The sequence below is a fragment of the Macaca nemestrina genome, chromosome 17 (genome assembly GCF_043159975.1).
Source record: "Macaca nemestrina isolate mMacNem1 chromosome 17, mMacNem.hap1, whole genome shotgun sequence".
NCBI classification, from domain to species: domain Eukaryota; kingdom Metazoa; phylum Chordata; class Mammalia; order Primates; family Cercopithecidae; genus Macaca; species Macaca nemestrina.
The window spans coordinates 34,401,691-34,429,449 of record NC_092141.1 but is presented as its reverse complement, the minus strand read 5'-3'; the positions used below and the strand labels follow the sequence as shown (position 1 = coordinate 34,429,449).

General features: G+C 38.8%; 1 protein-coding gene across 2 annotated transcripts in view; it reads right to left on the bottom strand.

The window, feature by feature from the left end:
• Window positions 1–2,938: 2,938 nt before the first annotated feature.
• The window catches only part of LOC105476015 (nemo like kinase), a 152,252-nt gene continuing 127,431 nt past the window's right edge, over window positions 2,939–27,759 (bottom strand). The window contains exons 7-11 of one of the 2 annotated variants that reach the window (XM_011731588.3): window positions 26,082–26,183; window positions 13,124–13,210; window positions 8,139–8,337; window positions 7,138–7,231; window positions 2,939–4,727 (exon numbers count right to left, since the gene is read on the bottom strand). In XM_011731588.3, the coding sequence (XP_011729890.1) occupies window positions 4,673–4,727; window positions 7,138–7,231; window positions 8,139–8,337; window positions 13,124–13,210; window positions 26,082–26,183 (537 nt within the window). In that variant the 3' untranslated portion in view covers window positions 2,939–4,672. The remainder of the gene's footprint in view (window positions 4,728–7,137; window positions 7,232–8,138; window positions 8,338–13,123; window positions 13,211–26,081; window positions 26,184–27,759) is intronic. The other variant, XM_011731599.3, reaches the window with a different exon arrangement.

The window sequence follows — 27,759 nt, the reverse complement described above, 5'->3', positions numbered from 1 at the left end:
CCATTGTGCCTGGCTTCTAATTTTTTTGAGGAACTAGCATACCATTTTCCACAGCTGTTGCCCCATTTCACATTCTCAGCAGCAATGCACAAGGATTCCAATTTCTTCACATCTTCGCCAATATTTCTACAATATTTTTGGTTAATTTTTAATCTTTTGCTTTAAATATATTTTTGCCAAAACTTTGGTTCTAATTACAGAACACGTCTACCACATACACTACTGGAAAGTCCTAACTGGCAAACCACGCAGTCAAAACCGATTTACTTTCTATTGGGAAAGGTCTACATTCGTTTTATACATGTTTCCACAAAAACCATCTCACTTCTCAATTTTAAGTCAGACACAGCTGTGCCACAAATTTGCTGCCTGAATGAAATAAAATATCGCCAGTCCCAGTATTTCTTCCTAATGTTCTCTTAGCTTTACTTTCCAGGGGTTCTCTCTCAGGATTGATGGATTACCTGACAGTAGTGAGATGCAAGAGGTGAGGTCTCTATAAGCAAAAACTGTTTCAAATTGTCCCTTTAGTTGGCAACCCAAAAAGTTCTTATACTTAGGTATATTGCACCACATTAATACCTAAGATGTGTAAGAAATTCATCTTTCTTTTATAAGTGGTAGAATGATAACTGTGAAGAGGGATGTGAAAATAAAACTCCAAAAGAGAATGGAGGAAAAAAAATAGTGAAGATGGCTGGGTCCGGTAGCTCACGCCTGTAATCCCAGCACTTTGGGAGGCCAAGGTGGGTGGATCATTTGAGGTCAGGAGTTTGAGACCAGCCTGGCCAACATGGTGGAACCCCGTCTTTACTAAAAAGACAAAAATTAGCTGGGTGGTAGTGGCGTGTGCCTGTAATCCCAGCTACTTGGGAGGCTGAGGCAGGAGAATCGCTTGAGCCTGGGAGGTGGAGATTGTGGTGAGCTGAGATTGCGCCACTGCACTCCAGTTTGGGTGACAGAGTGAGATCCGTCTTAAAAAAAAAGAAGTTAGTGAAGTTGACTCTCTTAAAAGTACATGTGCTCGGCTGGGTGAATGGCTCACATCTGTAATCTCAGCATTTTGGGAGGCTGAGGTGGGAGGCTCACTTGAGCCCAGGAGGTTGAGCCTGCGACTGCCCACCAGCCTGGGTGACACAGCAAGACTCTGTCTCAAGCAGACCCAAACAAACTTATGTGCCCACGTACCTCCTGGAGAGTCTTCGTTTATCCTTAGGGGTGTCTGTACCCCAGTTTAAAGAATGCTGCTGTAATTTATCATCCCCACAACCAGATATTATTATTATTATTATTATTATATGCAATCTGTGTTTGCTTAGTTTCCCCCAAGTGTTCACCGATTTCTTTGTTCACCATTCTTGAAGATCTGCTTTTAGTTATTCTTTTTCTTCCTCTTGAAGTACATCATCTTCTTGAAGTAAAGTAAGTCCCCTTTAGAACTGCCTTTGGTGAGGCTCTGTTGATAGTAAACTCAATTTGTTTTCTGAAAATATCTTAAAAGTTGTCTTAATTTCAAAATTCAAATTTTGTCTTCTATTCTTTTTTATTTTAATATAAAGTAATATTTTAAATAACATAGCATAGAGGGGAAAAAAAATTCTAAACCTTATGAGTCATCGCAAGAGATAATCTGCATCTTCCACATGTTCTCAAACTGCATACAAATTGTAGGTGATATAGCCCTAACTTACCTGTCCACACTGACTCTATTGGCTTTGGGAACTCCACAGTTTTGCAATTCCCAAAAATAAAGCAATAAGGAACAAATCTCCTTGGTTTTCTAAGTAGGTTTCAGTAAGAGCAGGTCAATATATTTTCCCAAATACTTATCTGTAAAGGAATTTAGTTTTTGTTTTTTTTTTTCTCTGAGACAGAATCTCGCTCTGTTGCCCAGGCTAGAGTGCACTGGCACGAGCTCAGCTCACTGCAACCTCCACCTCCTGGGTTCAAACGATTCTCCTGCCTTAGACTGCTGAGTAGCTGGGATTACAGGCGCCCGCCACCTACCATGCCTGGCTAATTTTTGTATTTTTAGTAGAGATGGGGTTTCACCATGTTGGCCAGGCTGGTCTGGAACTCATGACCTCAAGTGATCTACCCACCTCAGCCTCCCACAGTGCTGAGATTACAGATGTGAGCCACTATGCCCGGCCAGAATTTAGTTTCAAAATGGTATGTATAACTCAAAATGATCTCTTGTAAGTGATGAAACTGGTTTCCTTATCTAAGCATTGGTGATATTAATATGGCTTCCTGACAAGTAATTCTTAGTAAGTATTCAAAATTTTGTTGAATGAATAAAATAATAAATGTATTTATATTAATTTACACGAGTTAGAATAGTCAACTACCTCAATGTCAGGAAAAAAAATCCATTCATTTTGCTAAATAAAGAAAAGATAGGGAGAAGTACACACCACCTACAAACTCAAGAGTAATGTTTCTTTAGCCTCAGGGAAAGTATTTTGAAGCTAGGCAGCCTGGTTTCAGGCCTTGATTACACCAACACTGGGCTGGGACTTCTTCTAGCTGAAAGTACCTTTGGGCTGCTAGGGGCAGGAGGCAGAAGTGAAGAGGAGGGAGGTGTCAAGTCCCTCTTTACCAGTCTGCTTCATACAAAGCAATCTACTTTTATTTGTTTAATATATTGGACTCCAAGATATTGCTTCAAAGAAAAAAAAGTTTGAAAATCACTGGATTAGAGACTCTAAGGTCTAAAAAGACTTCTATATTGTGTGTATTTAAATCACGTCTTTGATACTGATTTAACTAAATTTTCAATATGTTGTCAGTCTAAAGTCTCTGAGAAGATTTTTAAAAACAACCTATTTCCTCAAAGATCAAAGTGGAAATAGGAAGTGTCTCAAAACTTTGCAAAGTCAGGATACGAGTTGTACTGAAGAGAAAACAAAAGAAACTGAAATAAAACAGATGAGACAACTTTTTCAAATGTCACATTTAATGTTTTCACCACTGTACTTCAAATCTACATTGTACAAAGTGACCAGAAAGTGTGCCACGGTAATTGACCAACCTCTGAGATTGTACCTTTCACACCAGTGTCTTCTTGGGCTCTTTTGATACTAAACACGTTTCTCATTCAAGTGAATTGAAATGCTTCAGTTGGGTTGATTCTCAGGAGCCTCATAAAAAAAAAACAAAGATATTGCACCATCTTTGTTTAGTAATTCAATGTTTGTTTCTTTCACAGCAAATAATTACTTCATTGAAGTTAAAACTTCCAAACATAACTTATTAATAGTCTTCAAATTCAGCTCAGATCACTCAAGTTGAAAATACTCTGCTAAATACAGATAACTTACAATAACTTTAACAGTTAATTGTCCATAACACACACCAAGGTTTTTTCCTAGACCAATTTTAAGACGATCCATTAGTATTCCTTGTACAGGTGAAAAATGATCTTCAATTTTCTTGTCTTTTTATTTTTAATATAAAAGTTGGAAGGGACATTCAAGTTTCAAGTCTCCACACTGAACTTAAAAAAAAAAAAATAGTCATCATCAGCATGTGGAGGTAAACAAGCCAAGTTGTATAACTCCAGGAGGTAGAGGCCTTCGATTTGTATTCATATGTACATATGCACAGAAGAATTCAGTGTTCCAACAGAAAAAAAGAACTTGTCAAAAAGTAATAAGTTATTTACTACTGTGACATTTCAAGACTCCCACAGCTTTGCCTAAGGACACAAACACATTTGACATAATTCCCTATGTGCCTTTTTTGTGGCTTAAATTTTTTTTTAATTTGTTTTTGTCTTTTATTATTTTTTTTACTGTCCAGTGCAGGAAAAGTCTCACAAAATTTCACAGACCTAAAATGTGCAAGCTAGTTCTCTTTCTATACAGCAATGTTGGGATTCTTTTGAAATTAGCCCAGAAATGAATTATTTACACACATGAAAGATGCATGCTTGGGGTTCTTTTATGTAAGAAAGAGCAGAAAAACTTCTAATAAAAATAGATTAAATATATATATATATATTTATACTGGGTAAGGAAAACAAAAGTTTAGTCTCTCCTAGTCACAAACTCATTCTCTCTACCCACAACATTGGATTTTAGACAGCACACATCACCATCACGGCTCTAATGAGAAGCTAATTATAGGGCTTGATCATTAGGTGGCATGCCCCTCTTCCCTACCCTCCCCCCAGGTGCAGCCACGATCAGCTCATGTGGCTCCATGATTGGTTGCAGGCAAGGTTTCTAGATTCTTTAGTTTTAGAAAACCCCAAATCTTTAGGAATGGCTCAAATATCAAAATGTATGACTGTCCTTTGTGTGTGTGTGTGTGTGAACAATCTCACTTCATTTTAGAAAAGAAAAACAAAACAAAAACATAAAATCCCAAACTCCCAAATTTGGTTCAATTCTCTTTTGTTCTGAGGTGAGCCACAACAGCTGCACTAAATTCATAAAACATGTGCAACTCTGGGTAAAATATTTTTCTTCTAAAAGCACAACCACTTTACAAGATTAAAAGTCTAGTAACATTTCTAAATATTATTCATATCATACAAGTAGTGGTTGTTAATTTAAAACTTCATTAGTAAAATTACAGTACAAGCATGATTAACCTCCAGAATTGCAAATCCCAGACTCCAGTGGAAAGCTACATTACATCTTCAGTAGTACATTATCTTCCACCATTACTCCCACACCAGAGGAGATGGGGGCATCTCAGATGGCTGAGCAACAGTGGAACTGGAAGAAAACAGAGATGGAGAAATTAGTTGTAATGTCACAATGGACAAAAGGGTAATTCACTACTACCTGTTTTCCTCTCTTCCTCTGAAAAAATTAAGTCCACTTCTGGATTTTTATTTGTTTCTTTGAAGTTGAATTTGCTCTAAGTTGCTTGTTTATGGACCTGTTATCTATGGAGAGGCAATCTGGTATAGTGGTTAATATGCAGGCTCGAAAACAATATGTCATTTACTAGTTGTATGGCACTGAGCAAGTGCCTTAATCTCTTCTCATTTGGAAAGGAATGATGCTGTTTACCTCATAGGATACTGTGATGAATAAATGATAATAGATGTGAAGTGTTTTTCCACAGTGCCTACTTGAAAGTGTAAAGTAAATGTAGGTATTACAAGTAATAATTTCAATAATCAATCAGGAAAATAACCTTAAGGGATGTAGAATTATCCATTTAAAAGTAGCCTCTCAAAATACAGTGGCCTATTTTGAATGGGCCTTATAAGCATTCTTTTATCAAATATTAATGGAGAAGTATAGGTAATCATTTAGCATTGGTTATCCACAGATCTGTTATTGGCTTTTTCCTATGTCTAAGGTTGCTAATTAGATTACAAACTTGAGAGGGAAAAGTATAACCCCTTGTTTCCCCAAGGCCCAGGATCATTTGCACCTAAGCCGTTAAACTGCCTAACTGACTGGGTCACTGACTCTTAGGGGAAAATAGTAAAACAAAGTAATTTAAAACCACAGATAAATAAAAATGCAACTTAACTCTTTCTTCCAATAGAAAAATACATGGAAGAAATGAAAGTCACTCGATTTTACAAACTTTAAGCATAAAATCTTGACTGCGGCTCAACAAATCCAACCAACTTTAATATGATTAAAGGGAAAGAGCATCAGGCAGAGAGAAAAAGGAGAGGAGCAAGGCAGCAGGGAAGATAGAGACTGTCACGACTCAGATCGGAATCCACCCTCTGTCCTGCTTTGTGATACTGGAGCCAGACCCTGTTCATGGTTCCCCTTTTCCACCTAGCTTAATGTTAGCTTTTGTCAACACAGGGTGCTGGAAGGGCATTTGCAAGGCTGTAGCATCAGGAAGCAGTCTCCCTTCCTTGGTTTGTTGTGCTTTTTTTTGGTCATGTGGAAGGCTCAGCTTTGGTCCACCCGAACTCTCCTGGCAGGCGGTCTTTGATGGACCAGTTCTGCCCACACCTGCTGGCACACTTCCTCTTCCGCACCACCCTTGTGCTGTGTGTTCCTGTTTCTGTGGCAGCCATACCCTCTCCAAAGAGGTCCTTACATGGAGGACCCTCTTCTAAATTCTTAATTTTCTTAATTTCTTTCTTGTTTACTCTCCTCAGTCTACAGGGAGTGGCTGCTTTCTGCATTTGCTACTTCAGCAGCCTTCAGAATCCTCCTTATGCCTTTTAGCAGTTGATCATCTTTCCTTGTTAACAATTCTTATTACTGAATTTTCCCCATTCATATTATAGGGAAATGGTTTATTTCTCCTGACTAGACCCTGATCAATATATAAGGAGTTAAGGAAAAAGAGATCAAGAGAAGGAAAGGACAGAAAGACAAGGAGAATGAAGCCTGGTAACTTCCAACATAGGTTCATAGCTCTACCGTAAGCCTTTTGACTTCTCTAAATAGGCTACACTAAGCCTTTTGACTTCTCCTCTAAATAGGCTACACCAGCAGTCCACCTGCACATACAAAAATTATTTTCTTGCTTGCAGTTATTACTAGGGAGTGGGAATGGTAGTGGGAACTGAGATGACCACGTCTAACTCCAGGACAGGTGGCCACCATACTAATGCTGCAGTAGGATCGCCACGTACCTGATGAGGCAGCACAATGGTCATCTGGGGAAAAAATCGCCAAAGCAACCACAGTCAACTGGCACCAGTGTAAAATGTGATGCTTATGGTGTTTTTTTTTTTTTCCTTTGAGATGGAGTTTTGCTCTTGTTGCCTAGGCTGGAGTGCAATGGTGCGATCTCGGCTCACTGAAACCTCTGCCTCCTGGGTTCAAGTGATTCTCCTGCCTCAGCCTCCTGAGTAGCTGGGATTACAGGCATGCACCACCACACCTGACTAATTTTGTATTTTTAGTAGAAACGAGGTTTCTCCATGTCAGTCAGGCTGGTCTCAAACTCCAGACCTCAGGTGGTCTGTCTGTCTCGGCTTCCCAAAGTGCTGGGATTATAGGCATGAGCTACTGCACCCAGCCCAGATGCTTACAGTTTTAATACACTTTTGACTAAAGCCAAACCTCATAACAGAAACTTTCTGTTGCATCTTTTATCTATGTTATCTAAATAAAAACAGAAAAATGCTGAATAATGAAGTAACACTGGCATCCTTTTAATTCTAATAAGAATGTTAGAAATACATATAGTTACCTAATAAAGCTCTTAAAAGCAGCAGACTGAGGGTTGATGCAGAGAGGCACTCTGTTTCCTTTCTGCTGTTCCAAAATGAACTGATGAATAATTTCTGTGGAGAAAACAAACATCACACAATCCATGATAATTTGCAAGCCCGGGAGCAGTGAATTCTCAGCTAACTCTAGCCAGCATCTGAAAAGCATTTCCTACTGATTTAGTTGAATCAAACACACACATCATCTATCAAGCAGAATTCAGCTGAACTTCCTAAAACTAAAATGACAGCTGTTGCTAAATATAAGCAAGAAACGTACTAGTGGCATTACGCAGACTGCAACCCCATCAGTGGGAAGAGTAAAATGGTCTATAAATTTGAGAGAGACTTCACAAGTTTGGCATTATGAGTGAACTCTTCTAAGTTGCTGGCAATTATTGCCTTTTTGAAGATCACTTAAAGACCTCAGTTTGTATCTAGGTGTATAGTTTCAGGTGGTTACTTTGGGGACTACCCTCTCTCTTGTAAAATGTCCTACAGTAGACACTAAAATCACTCAGAAGTTTGGATGTCATTACTCCCACTGTATCCCAATAGGAGATCCTGCCACAAAATTTTATGAGTACACTATCAGAAATTCCCTTCTCTTGTCATCATCCAAGGAATAATTCCCACAGTGAATGTTTATGCTCTATGGAACTTTGTATGTTATATAAAGAAGTTCAATACGTTTGAATCAATGAGATGACATTGAGTGAATACATATTAAACATATTTTGAGTCATACTCACTAAATAAACTTTGAAAATAAGAACAAAATATTCATTCATCTCCCCAACCTTCACCTGGATATAATATTAAATATGCTTTGTTATGCCCTGGACACATAGGTATATGCAAGGTTGTAAAATAAACATAGAGGGGAGCTTTGGTTACCATCCAGATCTCAGCTCTTCATGGCCACCTAATGGAAAATGTTACTAGGCCTATTGCCTGGCCGAAGGCCAAAACAGATACTCACCTTTAACCTGTCGGACAGAACTGAGGTTCTTCTCAAAAGTGTCATCAAATTTGGGATTGGTAACAGGCTCAAAGTCACTGGTATAAACTCTTCCAGTAGAGGTGGAAAAGCAACATTTACACATACATGTGTGATATCGTAGTCGCCCTTCATCTAGGTAGGGGTGGGCTAAGGCATCCTTAGCGGATATTCTTTTGGACTGAAATCAAATTAGAGACCAGCACATCAACACTACAGATAAATATGACTGTTCACATAGGATCTTTCAAAAGACACATTAACTGCTTTACACAGCATATATATAATTTATAGTACATCACGTCCAAAGAGGGATAATTGAATTTAGAGGTGGGTAACATAGTAGCAGAGGGAGTGTATGATTTAGGACAACTACTGTTATTATCTACCATCATAAAGTACTTAGAAGTGCCTTGCTTCTAAAATTCTGAGAAATTACTACATTGAAATAGATGTATGCAGGGTCAAAAATCACAAATATCATGACATTTAACTATGTAGCACTTTGAAGGGGTTATGTTTACCTTTTAAATAACAGGCTATATTTTCTAAATATGTGTCAGCATCCAGAAGATGTGTTCACAGTGGCAATTTTCAAAGCTGCTTGAAATTTTTATTCTCTTAGAATACCAAATGGATGATGGCAAAAGCTGCTGGAGTTAGGCAGCAGATAGTGGTCTGACTGCCATGTTTTGAGATATAGCTCAGTCTGAATATCAGGAATCTAGTCTATCTTTTTGTTTTCTGGCACTCTATTTTTTAAATTTTTCGTAGAGATGGGGTTTCACTGTATTCTTGAATTTCTGGCCTCCAGTCTTGGCCTCCTGAAGTGCTGGGACTGCAGGCATGAGCTACTGCGCCTAGTAATTTTCTGTCACTTTAGATCAGAATACTTAATACACGAGTTTTAAGTTTGCCTGAAAATCTAAACTTTTAACATTACTCCATGAAAAAAATTAAAGAAACTGTCCCTTCTTTTAGCTCAGTAGACATATGTGTACTACTGAAAGTAAATTTTAAAGATTTAAGCATGAACTCAATAGTACAGAGTAGGACAAAAACAAGAACACACACTTTGCCCTGATTCCAATATGACCAAGCACTTTACATTACACAATTTAAGAATGAAAACCACTTTTGTTCTCAAATAAACCAAAAACAACTGTTCTGGTCCCCAAATAATAATAAAATGTTTCTCATAAACCTGGATTTCCTAAAAACACTTTTATCTCTGATTTTCGCTATGCTGATGTAAAAAGGCATATCATGACCTTTCAAGATAAGATAATCACAGAAGAAAGCGGGTGTTTATCTACCATGAACAGGCAAATGTATACTTGATAACCTTGTTTTTTTTTCCTTTCAATAAATTTATGTTTTGTATTTGGTGATCTAGCTCTTTTGAAGTCTGACTTCCCTGCATTCTTAGCAAGTAAACTTTTTCCTTTTCTTTTTTTCTAAAAAAGTCTGAGTCCTTTGATAGCTATTCCTAGAGATTCCACTGGGATAGTGTTCCACTGTTTGAACCCAAAGGAACAAGTAGGCTGACAGTATACGTGCCTGATCCTGGGCCCCTCTGAGCTCTGGGCTTCCCCTTCCTTCTATTTTTCATTAACTTCTGTTCATGAGTTTCAGGACACAACTTCAACAGTTTATCTTTCTGTTCCTTTAGGTTATATACAGTGATCATTCCAACAACATACTTGTCTGTAAGATGTTTCACACTTACACCGCTGTCCAGTTTCTCCAACAGCTTGGCATTCTGTGCTATAGATAAACATAAATGCTTCCTCTTTTTAAAAAAATCAGTTATCTGCTGGGTTATCTGCAGGACTTTTTGACATTTTCAATAATACTTTTACTCCAAAGAGCACAGAATAGGCAAAAAAATACAATAAGTAATGCCCATAGGTCTTGGCAGCATGTGGGACATTGTGGGGAACCTGTCATTGGTGCATCTGGCCTGCACATATGCCATTTTATTACCCTTTGTGGGGACACTTGCATGGGGGAATCTGGATATGCTTGGGGAAGACAGAATCACAGCTGAAGGAGGCTGGAGGGTCTTTTTTCCCTTGAGGATACTGAACAAACTGTGTGTTGTATGCCTGCTTTTTGACGGTGACCTGTCACTGAGGTCAGGTCATTTATGTTGTTATGTTGGCACTCAGTGTTCCAGATTACGGATGTTCAGAGAGAGAGAGAGAGAGAGAGAGAGTGTGTGTGTGTGAGTGTGTGTGTGTGTCTGTGTATCTCACCACAGACACCTGCCTTTTAGACTCAATCAAGTAATTGAGTCAGCATTTCAGTCCAGGAGCAGACATGCCATGGCAGTAGACTGCTTAACCCAAGATCAACAAAACAAGAATAACTAGTTACCTCAGACTAAATGGACTAAATAAATACACTGATTTAAATATGGTCAATGGTCTGTTCTTCATGGATATTTAAAAAGTGGCTCATGCCTGTAATCCCAGCACTTTGGGAGGCCGAGGCAGGTGGAACACTTGAGGTCAGGAGTTCGAGACCAGCTTGGCCAACATAGTGAAATCCTGTTTATACCAAAAATATAAAAATAAATGAGGTGGGTGTGGTGGCACACATCTGTAATCCCAGGTGCTCGGGAGGTTGAGGCAGGAGAATCTCTTGAACCCAGGAGGTGGAGGTTGCGGTGAGCCGAGATCATGCCACTGTACTCCAGCCTGGGCCACAGAGTGAGACCCTGACACACACACACACCTCATTTCCTTCTTAATGTATTTCTGACTTTCAATTTAACAGGTTACAATCAGAAAAAAACTTTCTTTAAATGGTTTCTTGTTCTGATTGAACTCTCAGAACTGGAAATAAAAAAAAAAAATCCTTAATATAGATCAAAAGCGTATAAAGCATCAGGCCAATTTAAAAATAATTCTGTAACAAAGTAACAAACTTGTTGGCTTTGTTAATAACACAGTGATAAAAACGGTTATTTATTATGTAGTGTGCATTAAATAAATTAATTTCTTTCTTTTTGAGACAGGGTTTCGCTCTGTCTCCCTTGCCAGGATGGAGTACAATGGGGAGCTCATGGCTCACTGTGGCCTTGGCCTTAACCTCCTGGGCTCAAGCCATCCTCCCACCTCAGCTTCCTGAGTAGGTGGGACTACAGGCAAGTGCTACCGCGCCCAGCTAATTTAAAAAATTTTTAATTTTGTTAATCCCTAAGTTGCCCAGGCTGGTCTTAAGCTCCTGGGCTCAGGGAATTCTCCCGCCTCAGCCTCCTAAAGTGCGGGGATTATAAGTGTGAGTCACTGTGCCCTATGCTCAGCCTAATTTCTTTATTTTTAAATGGACTGTGTAGTTACTTATATAGGTTCCATAAGAATATTCCATAAGAATATAAGCCTTTGTCAGGCCTATAGTATCACTAAGCACTTCACATACCACATGGTATGGTTTGGCTGTGTCCCCACCCAAATCTCATCTTGAATTCCCAGGTGCTATGGGAGGGACTTGGTGGGAGGTAACTGAATCATGGAGGCAGGTCTTTCCTGTGATGTTCTCGTGACAGTAAGTCTCATGAGATTTGACAGTATTAAAAAGGGGAGTTTCCCTGCATAAGCTCTGACTCTGCCTGCTGTCATCCATGTAAGACGTGACTTGCTCCTCCTCATCTTCCACTATGATTGTGAGGCTTCCCAGTCATGTGGGAATGTAAGTCCAATTAAACCTCTTTCTTTTGTAAATTGCCCAGTCTTGGGTATGTCTTTATCAGCAGCATGAAAACGGACTAATACACCACAGTAAAAAACAGAAAACAACAGCAAAAAACACCAAAATAAACACATAAGCAATCTAAATTGTACCCTGAGACATTACAAAAATAACTTGGGTCACCCTAATTGGTTCTGGTCCCCCAAATAAAAAAACCTTGACTGTTTCTCACAAACCAGGACTCTAACAGAATTATTTTTATCCCTAATTTTTGCTGTGCTGATGTCTGAAGGATTGTGAATTTGATATCTTCTGAGAAAGTTGCAGCTTTCTCACTACAAATGGACCAACGTAAACTTAGTAACTCTGGTAATTTTGTGGTTGTTTTATCTTTTAAATATCTGGTATTTTTTGTATTTGGTGACTTTGTATTCTCGGCAAGTTAAATTTTCTTTTCTAAACGCTTCCATTTGTAAGTCTTCTTTGACAATAGTTATCGGCATAGATATGAATAATAAATATTCTTTGGATGAATGAATAAATGAAGAGCTGAACTTACAGTATAATTTGTAGTATGTTCCAGAAGAGTCAAGTCCAGAAAGGGTATTGGGAAAAGCTTCCATCTCAAAAACCCAGAGCAAACATTTTCTTATGCAATATAATGGTCAGATTTTTTTCAAATAATCTTAAAAAACTTTGTGTCCTAGCTGGGCGTGGTGGCTCACATCTGTAATCCCAGCACATTGGGGGGCCGAGGCAAAAGGATCACTTGAGCCCAAGAGTTCAAACCAGCCTGAGCAATATAGTGAGACCTCTTCTCTACAAAATACTTAAAAATCAGCTGAGCATGTTTGTAGTCCCAGCTACTCAAGGGGCTGGGGTAGGAGGACTGCTTGAGGGGTTGAGGGTACAGTGAGCTGAGATCACACCTCTGCACTCCAGCCTGGGTGACAGAGCAAGACCTTGTCTCAAAACAAACAAAAAATTATTTTGTCTTGATTTAACTTGGTGTCAAATTCCTTTTACAAATATTGAGATAAGAAATAAGAGGTACATAAGATCCAGCTCCTTATCTCTTCCCCTAGATTCTTATGTGTTAATAATCAAACTTCTGTGTGATGAGCGTGCATGATACATATGATATGGGGGACTGAAGTTTATGTTTTGAAAAGTAATTATTTACATTGCCAATCTATTCAAAACCACACTGTTTCTCTTGAACACATGTATTTGTAATTCGTTAAAAATACATAAAAACAAACACTACTTACTGGATCAAAGACCAACATCCTGCAAAGGAGATGAACAGCTTCATGTGTAGCCTGGCTAGACAGGGTATAGAGTACAGGAAGAGATGGCTGTGAAAAAATTAAAAATTCAAATATTTAAGTGAGTCTCTGTGTAAACAGCTATGGAATACAGCCAACTTATGACAAGGTAAGTATTCAGCTCAAAAGGCAATGTGTGTCTAAACTCGAAGAGAATGAGTTTTCCCTTCATTAACCAGTCTTCAAAAGCAACAATTGTTACTAACTTCCCATAGCATTTTTATTTTATTATTTTATTATTTATTTATTCTTTTGATATGGAGTCTCGCTCTCTTGCCCAGGCTAGGGTGCAGTGGCGCCATCTCGGTTCACTGCAACCTCTGCCTTCCAGGTTCAAGCAATTCTTCTGTGGTCAGCCTCCTGAGTAGCTGGGATTACAGGTGTGTGCCACCACGCTCAGGTAATTTTTGCATTTTTAGTAGAGATGGGGGTTTCACCATATTGGCCAGGTTGATCTCGAACCCCTGACCTCAAGTGATCTGCCGCCTTGGCCTCCCAAAGTGCTGAAATTACAGGCGTGAGCCACCACGTCTGGCCCCGTATATTTTTATATTGCATGATTACCCACTGTAGGGGAAAGCACAAAAGAGCCTATAAAAAAATGAAAACGAATTGTAAATATGGCACTCCTGCTAGCCATCTTTTTTTTTTTTTTTTTTTTTTTTTAAATAGGAGAAAAGGCATGCACATTTATTTATCATGGGTACACAGGAGGCTTCAAAATAAAGCCCAAAACCCCCAATGAGGTACAGAAGCTTGAGGTTATAGAAACAATGTGGGCTCAGAGCATGGCCAAAAACGGGTTTTAGCCTTACATCTTAAATGCTTTGGCAAGAATGATAATCAAACACGCCTAGGGGTGGGAGAGAAAAGATTGAAAGGTTTTAAAACCTGGGTCACATGCAAAGCACGTAAACTAGAAGCATGTGAACTATGTCTTATGACATTACCATAAAAGGTGCTGAGATACTAGTCCTAAAGGAGCCAAAGGACATGCAAGAACTTACAGAACCTTTAATAAAGTACACCACTGGTTTTGACACCACTGGTTCAATCTGAATTGTCTTTAGCATTGATTTCTCACTCAATAATTGCCTTCGTAAGTGGTAGGCATATCCACATGGCCATATCTGACTTCCGTGAAGCAGAGAGGTGGCTTTAATGACCTGAGAAGCCATAGGGCTTATAAAGCTTCCATTTTACTGCTAGAAGCGTCAGGGGACAGAGCAGGTAAATGGCATCATTGCTCTGTCTCTCACACAAGTAAATTCTTTATCTCTAACGTAAAAAAGGCAGAATTAAGGAAGGTGACAAAAAATGTTTAGACACTCCCTGTCTTCCAATGCTTAATATAACCGCATGGCAGAGAATTTTTTCCTCAAGCTTTGAAAGTTCTAGACTTATGGCCAAATTATTATTGGCTTGACTTTCACACCACTTAAAAAAAAACAAACTAATCTCTTAGTGGGGTAAATGATTTTCCTAATGAGTTTTAGACCTGGCGTCTACTTGTAACCTTTCTGTGGTCAGAAAGTTTGGTAGGTCAAAGCCTATGAAAATCAACTCAAATAACAATAAAGTCAAAGGCTAAGGCTGGGTGCGGTGGCTTACATTTGTAATCCCAGCACTTTGGGAGGCCGAGGCAGAAGGACTGTTTGAGCTTGCAAGTTTGAGACCAGCCTGGGAAACATTGTGAGATGCCATTGCTACAAAAAACTTAAAAATTAGCCAGGCCTGGTGGTACATGCCTGTAGTCCCAGCTACTCAGACAGCTGAGGTGAGAGGATTGCTTGAGCCTAGGAGGTTGAGGCTGCAGTAAGCCGTGCTTATGCCCCTGCACTCTAGCCTGGGTGACAGAATGAGATTCTAAAAACAAAAAAAAGTCAAAGCCTAGCCTAAAGAAAACCTAACTTTAGGAGTAATGACCCCTGACCTTCACTAAGATTGGGAAAGTGAAGAGACTCAAGTGCCATAAACTATATTTTATCTGGATCTGATCTCTTCCCATTAGCTCTAAGTGCTGCTGCTGCTTCTTTTTCTTAAAGAAATGGAGTCTTGCTATGTTGCCCAGGCAGGGCTCAAGTGATCATCCCACCTCAGCCTCCCAAGTAGCTGGGACCAAAGGCACGTGCCACTGTGCCCAGCTTCTCTAAATCCTTTTTACATCCTCTGTTTCTTCAGGGGTTCCCTATAAAACTTTGAACTTTTAGGATATAATCTCAGACTAGAGCAGCCTTTCATAGTTCCTGGGCTTCTTGTTTTATATAACGCCCAGACTGCTTCACTATGATTATATTTGTGGGAAAAACTAAAAAGAGAGTTTTAAAAACATATATGTTTCTCTCATTTGAAAAACAATTTAAAAGCCATCTGTGAACTGTGTGGTATCTTTATCTGGTCCTGATCTCTTCTGCAGACACTGCCTCATCATATCACTTTAGGGTCAGGGCATTTACATTTTGTTACTACATCATTAATGGTCTATTAACAAGAGAGCAGAACTTCAAAAAGGGGTGGGGTGGTGAGGGGAAGGCAGTCTGGCTTATATTTGGGAGAATTTGACCATCTCACCAACACTGTGTTACTTTCAAGGCAAACTGGAAGGAAGTTTTACTTGCAAACTCTTATATAAATTTCCTGTGGGTAGTCTGCCTTGTATTTTCTGGTTTGTCAGCAGATGAAAATTCAAAATATCACAGAAAGCTCCTGCCATTTGAGCACTGGAAGGCCAGAAACAGCAGCACGAACAGCAATACAAGCAGGTCTCATTGGGTCAAGCTCTCCACAACACCAGAAACAGGAGAAGCAGAACACTAAAAGGTTTCCTTGGACCTTAGTCATAGCCTCAGAATTCCACTAGGACAACTATTTAATGTCAATAATTTTATATATCTTCCTCCTTCAAACAAAAGCCACGTAGGAAAATCCCCCCCCCAAAAAAAACAACAACAAAAAAAACGCACCAAGAAGATACCTCAGAATCATCAGGAGGTAATTATTCATTATATATAAGTTTTCTTCAGGATCAAAGAGTAATAGAGATAAGATTAGATGGAGGTTCTAGCTCTGTGTCCTCACTAACTAATTAGATAAATCAACATGTCTCAACCTTGGTATCTTTTAAGTATAAAATGAGGGTGTTGGACCATCTGATTTCTGAAGTTTACTTTAGTTATAAATTGTATGTCTTTTTGTTGTTGTTGTTGTTTTGAGACAGGGTCTTGCTCTATCACCCAGGCTGAAGTGCAGTGGTGTGATCTCAGCTCACCGCAGCCTCCACCTCCTGGGCTCAAGCGATCTTGCTACCTTGGCCTCCCAGGTAGCTGGGACTACAGGTGCGCACCACCATAACCAGCTAATTTTTGTATTTTTGTAGAGACACGGTTTTGTCATGTTGCCCAGACTGGTCTCAAAGTCCTGAGCTTGAGCCATTGGCCTCCTTGGCCTCCCAAAGTGCTGGGATTTGTACAGGTGTGAGCCACTGCACCCAGCCTTGTGTGAGTCTTGATAAGATTACTTTGGATAAAAAAATTACATATATGCACAGAGCCCATACAGCATATTTGGCATTCAAGTATCTGTAGACCAACTTGCTATTCCTTGGTAATAAAAAGAGAAGTATTTCTTTTCTTTTCTTTTTTTTAAGAGACAGAGTCTTGCTCTATTGCCCAGGCTGAAGTGTAGTGGCACGATCACAGCTCACTGCAGCCTTGAACTCCCAGCCTCAAGTGACCCTTCTACCTGAGCCTTCTGAGTAGCTGGGACTACAGGCATGTGCCACCACGGCTGGCTAACTTTTTTTTTCTTTTTTGAGACAGAGTCTCGCTCTGTTGTCCAGGCTGGAGTGCAGTGGTGTGATCTCAGCTCACTGCAATCTCCACTTCCCAGGTTCAAGCGATTCTCCTGCCTCAGCCTCCAGAGTAGCTGGGATTACAGGCGCCTGACACCACGCCCGGCTAATTTTTTGTATTTTTAGTAGAGCGGGGTTTCGCCATGTTGCCCAGGCTGGTTTCGAACTCCCGAGCTCAGGCAATCTGCCCACGTTGGACTCCCCAAGTGCTGGGATTACAGGTTTGAGCCACCACAGCCGGCCCTCACTAACTTTTTTTAAATTTTTTTTTTGGAGAGATAGGGTCTCCCTATGTTGCCCAGGCTGATCTCAAACCCTTGGGCTCAAGAGATCCTCCCATCTTGGCCTCCCAAAGTGCTAGGATTACAAGTGTAAGACACCATGCCCAGCCTAAGTATTTCTTGTTTAGAAATGTGTGAGTCTATAAAGCTCTGAAATTATCTGTATCAGTCAAAATAAGGAGAGGTGGAGAGTGATGGGGGAGAGGCTTTAACTTATAACTTAATTTACATGTGTTTTATACAAGAATTTTGTTACTGTGTAAAGTGAAGTAATTTGATATTCCAAAAAAATTTTTACTGTGAATAGCTGTCTTCTTTTTTACTAGCCTGTGCAGGTTGGCAGCCAAATTCCAGACAATTCGTACAACTGAATTGTCTCACCATAAACAGTTCTTTCCCTTCCACTCTCAAAGTGAAACTACTCATCCTATTTTTGTGGTGAAAGTATGTCATAGCTTAGCAAAGGGAATACTGGAAGAAGTACTAGAAGACATGAGTTTGAATCCTATCCTTGCCATTACTAGACTTCGGTAAGTCACTCAGGCTTTGGCTTTCTTATCTGTTAAACTGCACCAGTACACACATCCTTACCTCCTAATATCATTGATACTCATTTAGAAACTATCCAATGTCAGGGCCTGGGTTAGTTATTGAAGTAATGAAGATGAAAAAGACTCCTGTGGTGGGCAAGGAAGACAGGCAAATAAGTAGTTCTATATACCAGTGAATGGGGATAGAGAACAAATTAAAAGGCAGAATTTTTAAGACTTGAAGACAACTGGGTATGGAATGAGTGGCTAGAGAAAATAAAATTAGTGGATGTTAAGGCTACCTGAAATTTTAAATTTCTCCCTCCACCAAATTTCACCTTTCTTTATAGAAGCACACCCCAACAAATACAATAAACATAAAAGCATAATTTCAGCCTAGAACAGTCATATTACATACTTTCTCCTTTTCTGTGTCGGTTTATTCATACCAATGCTTCTTCAGAAAGACAACCATTAAAATTTTAGTTTCTAGCACTGGCTCCACAGGAAAGATGAAGTGCTACAGATACTGCATTTCTAAGTTCACATTCTTCCCTCTAACTCACCAGCCATTAGGTTAAAACCATTTGGGCCAGGATATCAGCAACAAACAAGAAGTTTACATTTCTCTTAAATGCATTAGAATCAATCTGAATAAGCAAAAAAAAAAAAAAAAAAAAAAAAAGTCAGAATGCTTAGAAATATGCCCTAGACTGGGCACGGTGGCTCATGCCTATAATCATAACCCTTTGGGAGGCCAAGGTGGGAGAACTGCTTGAGCCCAGGAAGTCAAGACTAGGCAACTCAGGGAGATCCTGTCTCTTGGTTTTTGTGTTTTTGTTTTGTTTTGTTTTGAGTCTCACTCTGTCACCCAGGCTAGAGTGCAGTGGCACGATCTTGGCTCACTGCAACCTCTGGTTCAAGCAATTCTCCTGCCTCAGCCTCCCGAGTAGCTGAATTACAGGTGCCCACCACCACGCCTGGCTAATTTTCTTTGTATTTTTAGTAGGGACAGGCTTTCACCATGTTGACCAGGCTGGTCTTGAATTCCTGACCTCAACTGATTCGCCTGCCTTGGCCTCCCAAAGTGCTGAGATTACAGGTATGAGCCACCATGCCCAGCCAGAAGACCCTGTCTCTTAAAATAAAAATAAAATAAAATAAAATAAAATAAAATAAAATAAAATAAAATAAAATAGGTTAGGCAGGGTGGCATGTGCTTGTAGTCCCAGTTATTCGAGAGGCTCGGGTATGAAGATTGCTTGAGCCTGGAAAGTTGAGGCTGCAATGAGCTATGCACTCTAGTCTGGGTGACAGAGCAAGACCCTGTCTCAAAAGAAAAAAAAATGCCCTAAACATCTCATTTGGAAATATTTTTGCCAATTCTTCTAACATTCACCCATGTTAAATTTTCTCCTTTAAAATAAACTGCTCCATTTTCTGTTTGTTCTGCAAGTTTATAAGTAACTTAGCAATGTGGGAGTGAGTGGGTACCAGTGCTGAATCATGAGGACAGGAAGGGGTATAAAGAGTGCTCTATTAATGACTATGATTAATTAAATGAAGCAAAGATGAGCTTCCGGACTTGGGTGAGTGGCCCTAAACAATATGCCACAGTCATCATAAGCTAACTGCAGCATGCTGCTTGCTACAGCAGAGTCAGCTGAACTGTGCAAGTGTCCTGAGCAGACGTTCCTATTAGTTTTCATCCAACTACATATAAGTTTTAGACCTTAGTTGGCAGCAAAGAAGCTGCGATGATCAGTCAGTAACATTAAATGAGCATGCACAGTGAGTACACAATAGTAAGCACTCTGGGGTGACATAAACCCCCACCTATAAAGTAAGTTTGAACTGAATGAACTCTCTAAGATCCTTAGAGTCTGCTAAATGTAAGATATGGTTCCTGTCAGGAGACAGGACTATCTTCACTTGAGCAAAAATATTGTTATCTATTTCTGACACAATTAGGTGGGAATAAACTGAGGAAAACTGAAGACCTAAACCTTATTATAAGAGAAGAACAAAAGGACTAAGAGCAGACAATAGACTTTTCAATCCTATCAACAGGTCAGTTGAAGAACTATCTTCTTTTTTTTTTTTTTTTTTTTTTTTTCTTGAGACGGAGTCTCGCTCTGTCGCCCAGGCTGGAGTGCAGTGGCGCGATCTCGGCTCACTGCAAGCTCCGCCTCCCGGGTTCATGCCATTCTCCTGCCTCAGCCTCCCGAGTAGCTGGGACTACAGGCACCCACAACCGCGCCCGGCTAATTTTTTGTATTTTTAGTAGAGACGGGGTTTCACCGTGGTCTCGATCTCCTGACCTTGTGATCCGCCCGCCTCGGCCTCCCAAAGTGCTGGGATTACAGGCTTGAGCCACCGCACCCAGCCAGAACTATCTTCTTTAATAGATACATGGGCTGTGGCAGCTATACTTCCCTTCATTCAAGATTTTGAGTTGTAGAAAAGAGATAATAAACTTGAAACATCACAGTGTTTTATTCTGCCCAGTATTCCCTGACTTCTAGGGAACCACCCCCTTTCACTCCCAAACCAAGTCGTTTGATTAGGCTTGATTGCAATCTCCCAACTCCTAAGGATGGGCACCTGACCCAGGCCTGGCCAATCAAATGATATCCTCCTCCCTGAGCACAATGACTGGCTCCAGTCATGAAACAGACAAGGGACAGAAAATGGGATGGCTAACCCAATATATGCCCTCAACCCTCTTTTCCTTATCTGACTTTATTATATAGAATAGAAAAGCTAAATACTCACTTTAGCTTGTTTTGCAGCTAGGAGGCCACATATGACACAGTTCTGGACGATGACATATGAGCAGGAGTTTGTTAAGCAGGCTTCTAGGAAAGCTTTTACTTTCCTGATTAAGGGAACAGATACTGCTAATGCACCTTCTTTCCTCCATTTTCTTGCTTTGAATATTGACAGGATTTCTGGACAAGCTACAGCTATATGGTAACCGGTCACCATATAGTATGCAGGCAACATTCTAAAGATGGCAGGGCAGAAAATAAAAAAGCTGGATCCTTGACACAAGTGAGCTACTCTATCAGCTCCAGACTATGGAGGAAACCTCTTGATATAAGGAAAAAGTGTACTCTTATTTCTTAAACCACTATAATTTTCTACCACTTACAGCCAAACACATTCCTAATAAAAAGTCTTTCAAAGATTTTTTCTGGAGCTATTTGGGAAGCTGTTTCCAGAAGAATTGTTATGGTAATAGAATGTAGGCCTGGACTGCTAGCTCCATCTTTGCAAACACATGGGGAAAGCCTGCTTGAAAATGAAGTCAAAATACAGGAAAACAGAGCAGAGGAGAGTCAGATTCCTGGCATGGAAGATCATCTCACAACCTGAATTCCAACAGGGCCTGAAGTCAGCTGTACTCAAGATTTTTCAGTTATGAGCCTTTAAGAGTTCCCTTTTTTGCTTAAGCCAGTTTAAACTAAGTTTCACTGGCCTATTGACTAAATATGCCACATAGAAGCACTTATATTAACCAACCAACACAAATACATTAATTTGACACATTAATCTGTGACTTTAAGATGACAGTCAATTAGGTTCTCCTTCCGTATATGTATACAGTTGATCTTGAACAACACAGGTCTGAATTGCATGGGACCACTTATATGTGAATTTTTTTCAATAAAAGTTATATTGAGTGTGTCTGCCTCTCCTTCCACCTCCTCCACCACTTTCGCCTCGCAACCCCTCCTTTCTCTTCCTCCTCAGCCTACTCAATATGAAGACAATGAGGATAAAGACCTTTATGATGATCCACTTACAAACAAACAGTCAATTTATTTTCTCTTCCTTATGATTTTTCTTAACATTTTATTTTCTCTGGCTTACTTTAAGAATACAGTATATAATACATATAAACATACAAAATGTGTTAATCAACTTATACATGGATTTTCAACTGTAGGCAGGGGGTTAGGAGGATGGAGTTGGCACCTCAGCCCCTGCATTGCTTAAGGGTCCATTGTATTTGTATGTTTTTAAAAGTCTCATATTCTATTTATACAAATATATGTAAATAAATGAATATAAATATGTGAATATATGTCCAGAAAGATATTCTCAAGTCAATCCAGACGAGACTGGGATTGGGGAGGTAGTTGCAGATAATTAACTTGCTGCAAAATTTTTATTTTATATGTTCTCACAGATTACATGCATATATACAAATGAAATTTTAATAAATCTGCTGTGAAGATGTAAGTGCCAGGCAGTGTATACTAGCTAAGAACATATATTTTGGAGTTAAGGAAACCTAATTTTAAGATCTGGCTTATGACATTAAGCATGTTATTTAACTTCAGTTAATCTTCCATTTCCCATCTGTAAAAAGGAATAGTAATGGTACATTATAGTGTTATTGTGAGAATTTAATGAGCTAGTATATAAGAAGTGTTCAGTACATAGCAAAGTTCTAATTATTGTTAGAAATTATGAACAAAAATGATAATTTATGTCTAACTTTGAGTAATTACTTAAATGAAAACTACTTGAAAGAAGCTTAGTTTTTCTCAGTCCAAACTCAAAAACTTGTATTGAATTTTTAGAAGTATTCTTCATGAGTTTAAACACCATCAATCTAATATTCCTATATTAAGTAATTTAAAATAAATACAGTGAGATAGAATTTGCCCCAGTTAGACCCCCAAATGAAGACCTCCAATTGGCCTAAGCAGCATCACTGAGGATTACTGGGAGTCTTTTCTAAAAGCCAGAGGCTCTGTGTGCACACATTTTTATTTCATGTAAAGTGTTATATACTTCATTCTGTATTGTTTGTAAGCTTAAAAGAAATTCACCCCAAATTTTTCTATAGATTTTTGTAAAGATCCTTTATATTAAGGCATAAAAAAGACTGAACCTTATCAAATGCCTTTTCTACATCAATTGAGATAAACATTATTTTTCTCATTTAAGATGTTATAAAATAATAGATTTTCTGTTTTAAAATATTAATAGATTTTCTGTAGGTGAACCATCCTTGCATTACTGGGATAAACCCCACTTGATCATAATGTATAATTTTTTAAAAGTCACAAGCTTCATCTGCTATTTTGGAATCATAACTTTAATGGTTAATATTTATTAAATGTTTAGTATGTGCCAGGCACTATTCTATGCTCTCCTTACATGCATTAGCTCTTTTCTCATTATAACACTTTAATGAGGTAAAATCATTTTTAATCACCATTTTACAGATGAATGAACTGATATACACAGAGGTTAAATAATCTGCCTAAGTCACAAAGGGAGGTACTAGTAAAGCCAGGATTCATACTCAATCTGTCTGAAAACTGTACTGTACCACTCCCAGTTCACCATTCAAAACATGTGCAACATGGTGAAACTGAGATTGACATTACACTCTTTTTTATTTTTTATTTTTTATTTTTGAGACGGAGTCTCACTCTGTTGTCCAGGCTGGAGTGCAGTAGCATGATCTTGGCTCACTGCAAGCTCCACCTCCCGGGTTCATGCCATTCTCCTACCTCAGCCTCCTGAGTAGCTGGGATTACAGGCACCTGCCACCACGCCTGGCTAATTTTTTTTTAGTATTTTTTTTAGTAGAGATGGGGTTTCCCCACGTTAGCCAGGATGGTCTCGATCACCTGACCTCGTGATCCGCCTGCCTCCGCCTCCCAAAGTGCTGGGATTACAAGTGTGAGCCACCACGCCTGGCTGACACTACGCTCTTAATCACTACAGTCCAGAGGTTATAAACTGAGTACATAATCTGCACAGAGCACTAAGCTAAACCCTATACATTTTGCAGAAAAGTCATGAGGTACAGAAACATAAGCTATATTGCATATTCCAAAGACCAAATTAATCTTTTAAAGTAAAAAAAAAAATCCAGGTGTCTATATACCAAATATATTTGTGTGTAGGTGTCTTCCAACCTCAGCTGTAAATAGCTATAACATGAATGGCGATACCTTCAAGCAGCTGTTAATAGGCCAACAAGAGGCGCATAGGGTATGTATCACGTGGTTGGTGAGTGGGCAGGGAGTGGGAAGTGAAAAGGTAGAATCTGATTGGTGGCTTAAGTAAAGCACTTCAAGAACCTGTTGACATCTTAAGAGCAGTGATGATAAAGATCAACTAGCAAACATAGATCAAAAACTCAATTTCCATGCTGAAGGAAAAGTAGAAGCAGGCAATATGCTAGGTTCTTTTACATTCAATTATATATGGTTGGTATAACTTTATACACATCTAGCTGGATTAGTGCTAAAAGACCATGAACATCTGCCTAAGGAGACCACTTCTAGCAGTGGATAAAAGCCATTTAAAGAATTTAAAGTCTCTGTAAAGTGCATCTAGCCTTTAAGCAGAAATGGCCTCCTAACTAGTTTTCACTCCATCAGTCTTCTCTTCAAAATCAAAATATTCCGACACCAAGACTGGAAAGGGCTGACCCTAACTTCTACCACAGTACTCCCTTAAGGTCATCACTAAAGTCAGTGATAAGCAAAGGGATTATGTTAAGAGGCCAATTAATAGCAAAATATCTAAGAAGTGATTTGTTTAGACATCTCAACCTATTTAACTAGTTAAATAATAGTGGAACTTTGGATTTTCCTTTCCTCTTCTTTCGCTTTACAAAATAATATATTTACTCTTTTTTTATTTCATGGAAAGCCTTAGGTTTTTACAACTAACAGATTTTTTAAATTTTCACAGAAAAAGTACTCAATTGCCAGGAATGCTCAGAACAGTGCACAGTGACTTTTGGTGCAGTAAATTACATTTTCCAGCCGTTCTATCTAGACAGCAGACAGGAAACTCCTCAGGAAATCTTGTTCTTCAGGCTGCTGTTTAGCAACTCTTTGACACAGATGATTAATTAACTAGTAACCATTAACAACAGTTAAAACTCCTCTAGAGACAGAAGGGTAGCACGAGGGCGTCTGATCTTCTTCACTTTTCATTACTGTTTACCTTGAACCAGGCAAGATTTACTAATTAATGAAGTCAGTGAAAAAGGACAATTATTTTGCTACTTCTAAGGACACATTTACCAAGAGGCATTAGTAAATTAGTTTAATGTTCCTGATGCTGGCCAATAAATGGAACATAATAGATCTTGTTAGTTCCTTCTATAATATAGAACCTTTCTCTAGGTTAAGACTTACTGTGCTCTTCTAAGGGTGTTGGGCCTCATTATTTTCTAGTTCTAAACCAAATACTAAAGAAAGATGTAACCATCAGGGGGCTATTTAACATACAAGCATGCATCTCTATTTACTAGCCTGGGCTGGTTTTAGAAGAGAACACACTTTACCTCATTGCCCTTTATGCCTGTGACAACAAAAGCTCTGGAGTCACACTAGAATTACAAAGACAGAACCACAAAGGGAAGGTGAGGTCTTCCCTTTGTAAATGTCCGGCTGACAGTTTGAGAGGAGGAGTGTCAAATTCACTCTCATTTGGTACCATCAATCAGATAATCTAAATGTCCCATTCAAAAGAAAGCAAAACTCAGGAAAATTTGTTGCTGGGTCATCCTATTCAAGTCTTATCTGTTCTGTTTTCATTGTTGCTCCTAGGAAAAGTATTCCCCTTACTCACTCTTCACATCATTAAGCTGTTCTGTCCAAAGGAGATTAGGAAGTGCTTGTAAAAACTGCTGCTAAATCAACAGGTGGAGATAAAAAACCATCTTGTCTTTCTCAGCAGTGACTTGGCTAGTTGTAAGTAATACTGAATGCAAATCTGGCAATCTATCTTCATACTTCTTTTCTAACAATATTCACACCTGATTCTGTGTCAGTAGCAAGAATGCAATAGCAACAGCTTCACATTCCTGGCTGGAGTAAGAAATACCAGGTATTTTGGCTCAGAATTTGGAAAGGACATCTTGATATACATGTAGTAGGTTATGGCATTGAGGTCAAAGCTCCAACTCCGGTAATTTTTCTCATAGACACCAATAAATCAGGAGACACAAAACCAAGGGTAATTTATTAGCAAAGGAGCTACAAAAATACGCACTTTCTCTCACGACATTAGGAATGAGATTTTATTTAGTTTGACAAATATTGAACATTTTCTTACTTAGGACCATGATGTTAAAAAAAAAAAAAAAAACCCTACAAATAATACATTTGCTTAAAAATCCTTAATAGATTATTCTATTGGAAGGGAAATCTTGCCCCAACAGTTACCAGAAAAATATTCCCCCGTCCTCTCACCTGTTTATGAGGACCCCTGAGTATATGTGCCTTAGCGCCTTCACAAGCTGTCCTCATTGCTTCCAGTGATGGTGTGCCCAACAGATCCGTGATCAAATCCAACTATAAGGAAATAAAATACAGATAGATAGCAATCTCATGGAAATAACTTTTCATCACTCTTAAATCATAGCCTTAGAGATGTGGACCAAATTTGGGGGAAAAAACCTTAAGACAAGCTCCAGATTAACTGACAGGAGCCCCTACTTTCACTTTCTGGCCTATTAAAAAAGACTTCTAGGAATTTATAATAAATTCCTCACATAGAGGAATTTAAATATATTCCTGTTAATTTGTTATTCTTAATATTTAAAATAAATAATCTTGTTATAATTCCTGTTATTTTATTATTCCTATTTATTATTTAAAGGTTCCTCTTTATCCTATTCCTATTTATCCTATTATTTATAATATATATAGGATTATCCTATATATCCCATTCCTATTTATCCTATTATTTTAAAGTTCCTATTTATTTATATAAAAGTTCCTATTTATATGATAGAAATATAGAAATATGTTTTGATAAGCATGACATTCTAAGACTAGAGCAATTTGGGAGTCTGCATCTGTCTGCCCTGTTTTCTTGATACTATAGCATCTAAGATCTTTGCAGAGTTGAACTCCTCTTCTATTGATGGCTAATGACTATTCTTTCCAGTTAATGAATGGATTCTGATGCTTCAAGTGGATGCAGGCTCACCAAGGAGCTAATCCACAAATCGGACACCTGTGATTTAATAAATCCTGAAAACATTCACACCTGAAATGAAAGCTAAGCTCTCCATGCTTGGGCCAGTGTACATCCTTTACATTCTAGTCATGCTAGAAATCTCTTACACTGCCAGAAAACTGTGATACTTAGAAAATATGACACTGCATAAGACCGCATTTAGTCAGCTGGACACAATAAAAGAGACCAATAAAACAGTCTTCTTGCAAACAAGTCTTTGGGTAGCAAACTATCTTACCAATTTTCTGTAGTGTCACAATTGTTCTAACTTCATAACTAATTATCAGTAACATTTCATTTGGATTCCTCCAGGATGGGAAATTCTTACCTAGAGAACACTTCTTTTCCTGGTTCTGGGCTTGCCGAATATAAAGCACTATTTATCTAAACCATGGGGTAGCCATCAGCATCACCACCCTACAGGTTAATGGAGAAACTTGAGAAGCTTGCTTTCCACAGAAGTAAAGATCTCTATACAAAGCTTTTTGGGAAAAGTACGTAGGTGATACTTTTGGATCTCTAATAACCACACTAAAGGCAGAAGGAAATGACTAGCTTCTAAAAACAAATTGAAACATTCAGAAAGTTGTCTAAAATGGGTCAGATCCATAGATGAGAAACACTTTTATGATGTCTGTTAGTATTGGGTAATTAAATCTCAAAGATACAGAGAAAATACAACAGGAAATAATGACTTCCATTAGAAGTTAGAGCCTTTTCCTATTTTAGATCTTCGTTTCTCACCCCAGCACACACCAACAATTAGACAGACATGAATTCTCCTGTAGTGGCTATGTCAGACTGCCAAACTGAAGATCTATGTATTTCTCTAGCAAATGAGATATCTGAACTCCAGTCCAGTTGCTTCACACTTTCCCTCACATATTTTTTGCAGCAGCAATTCAA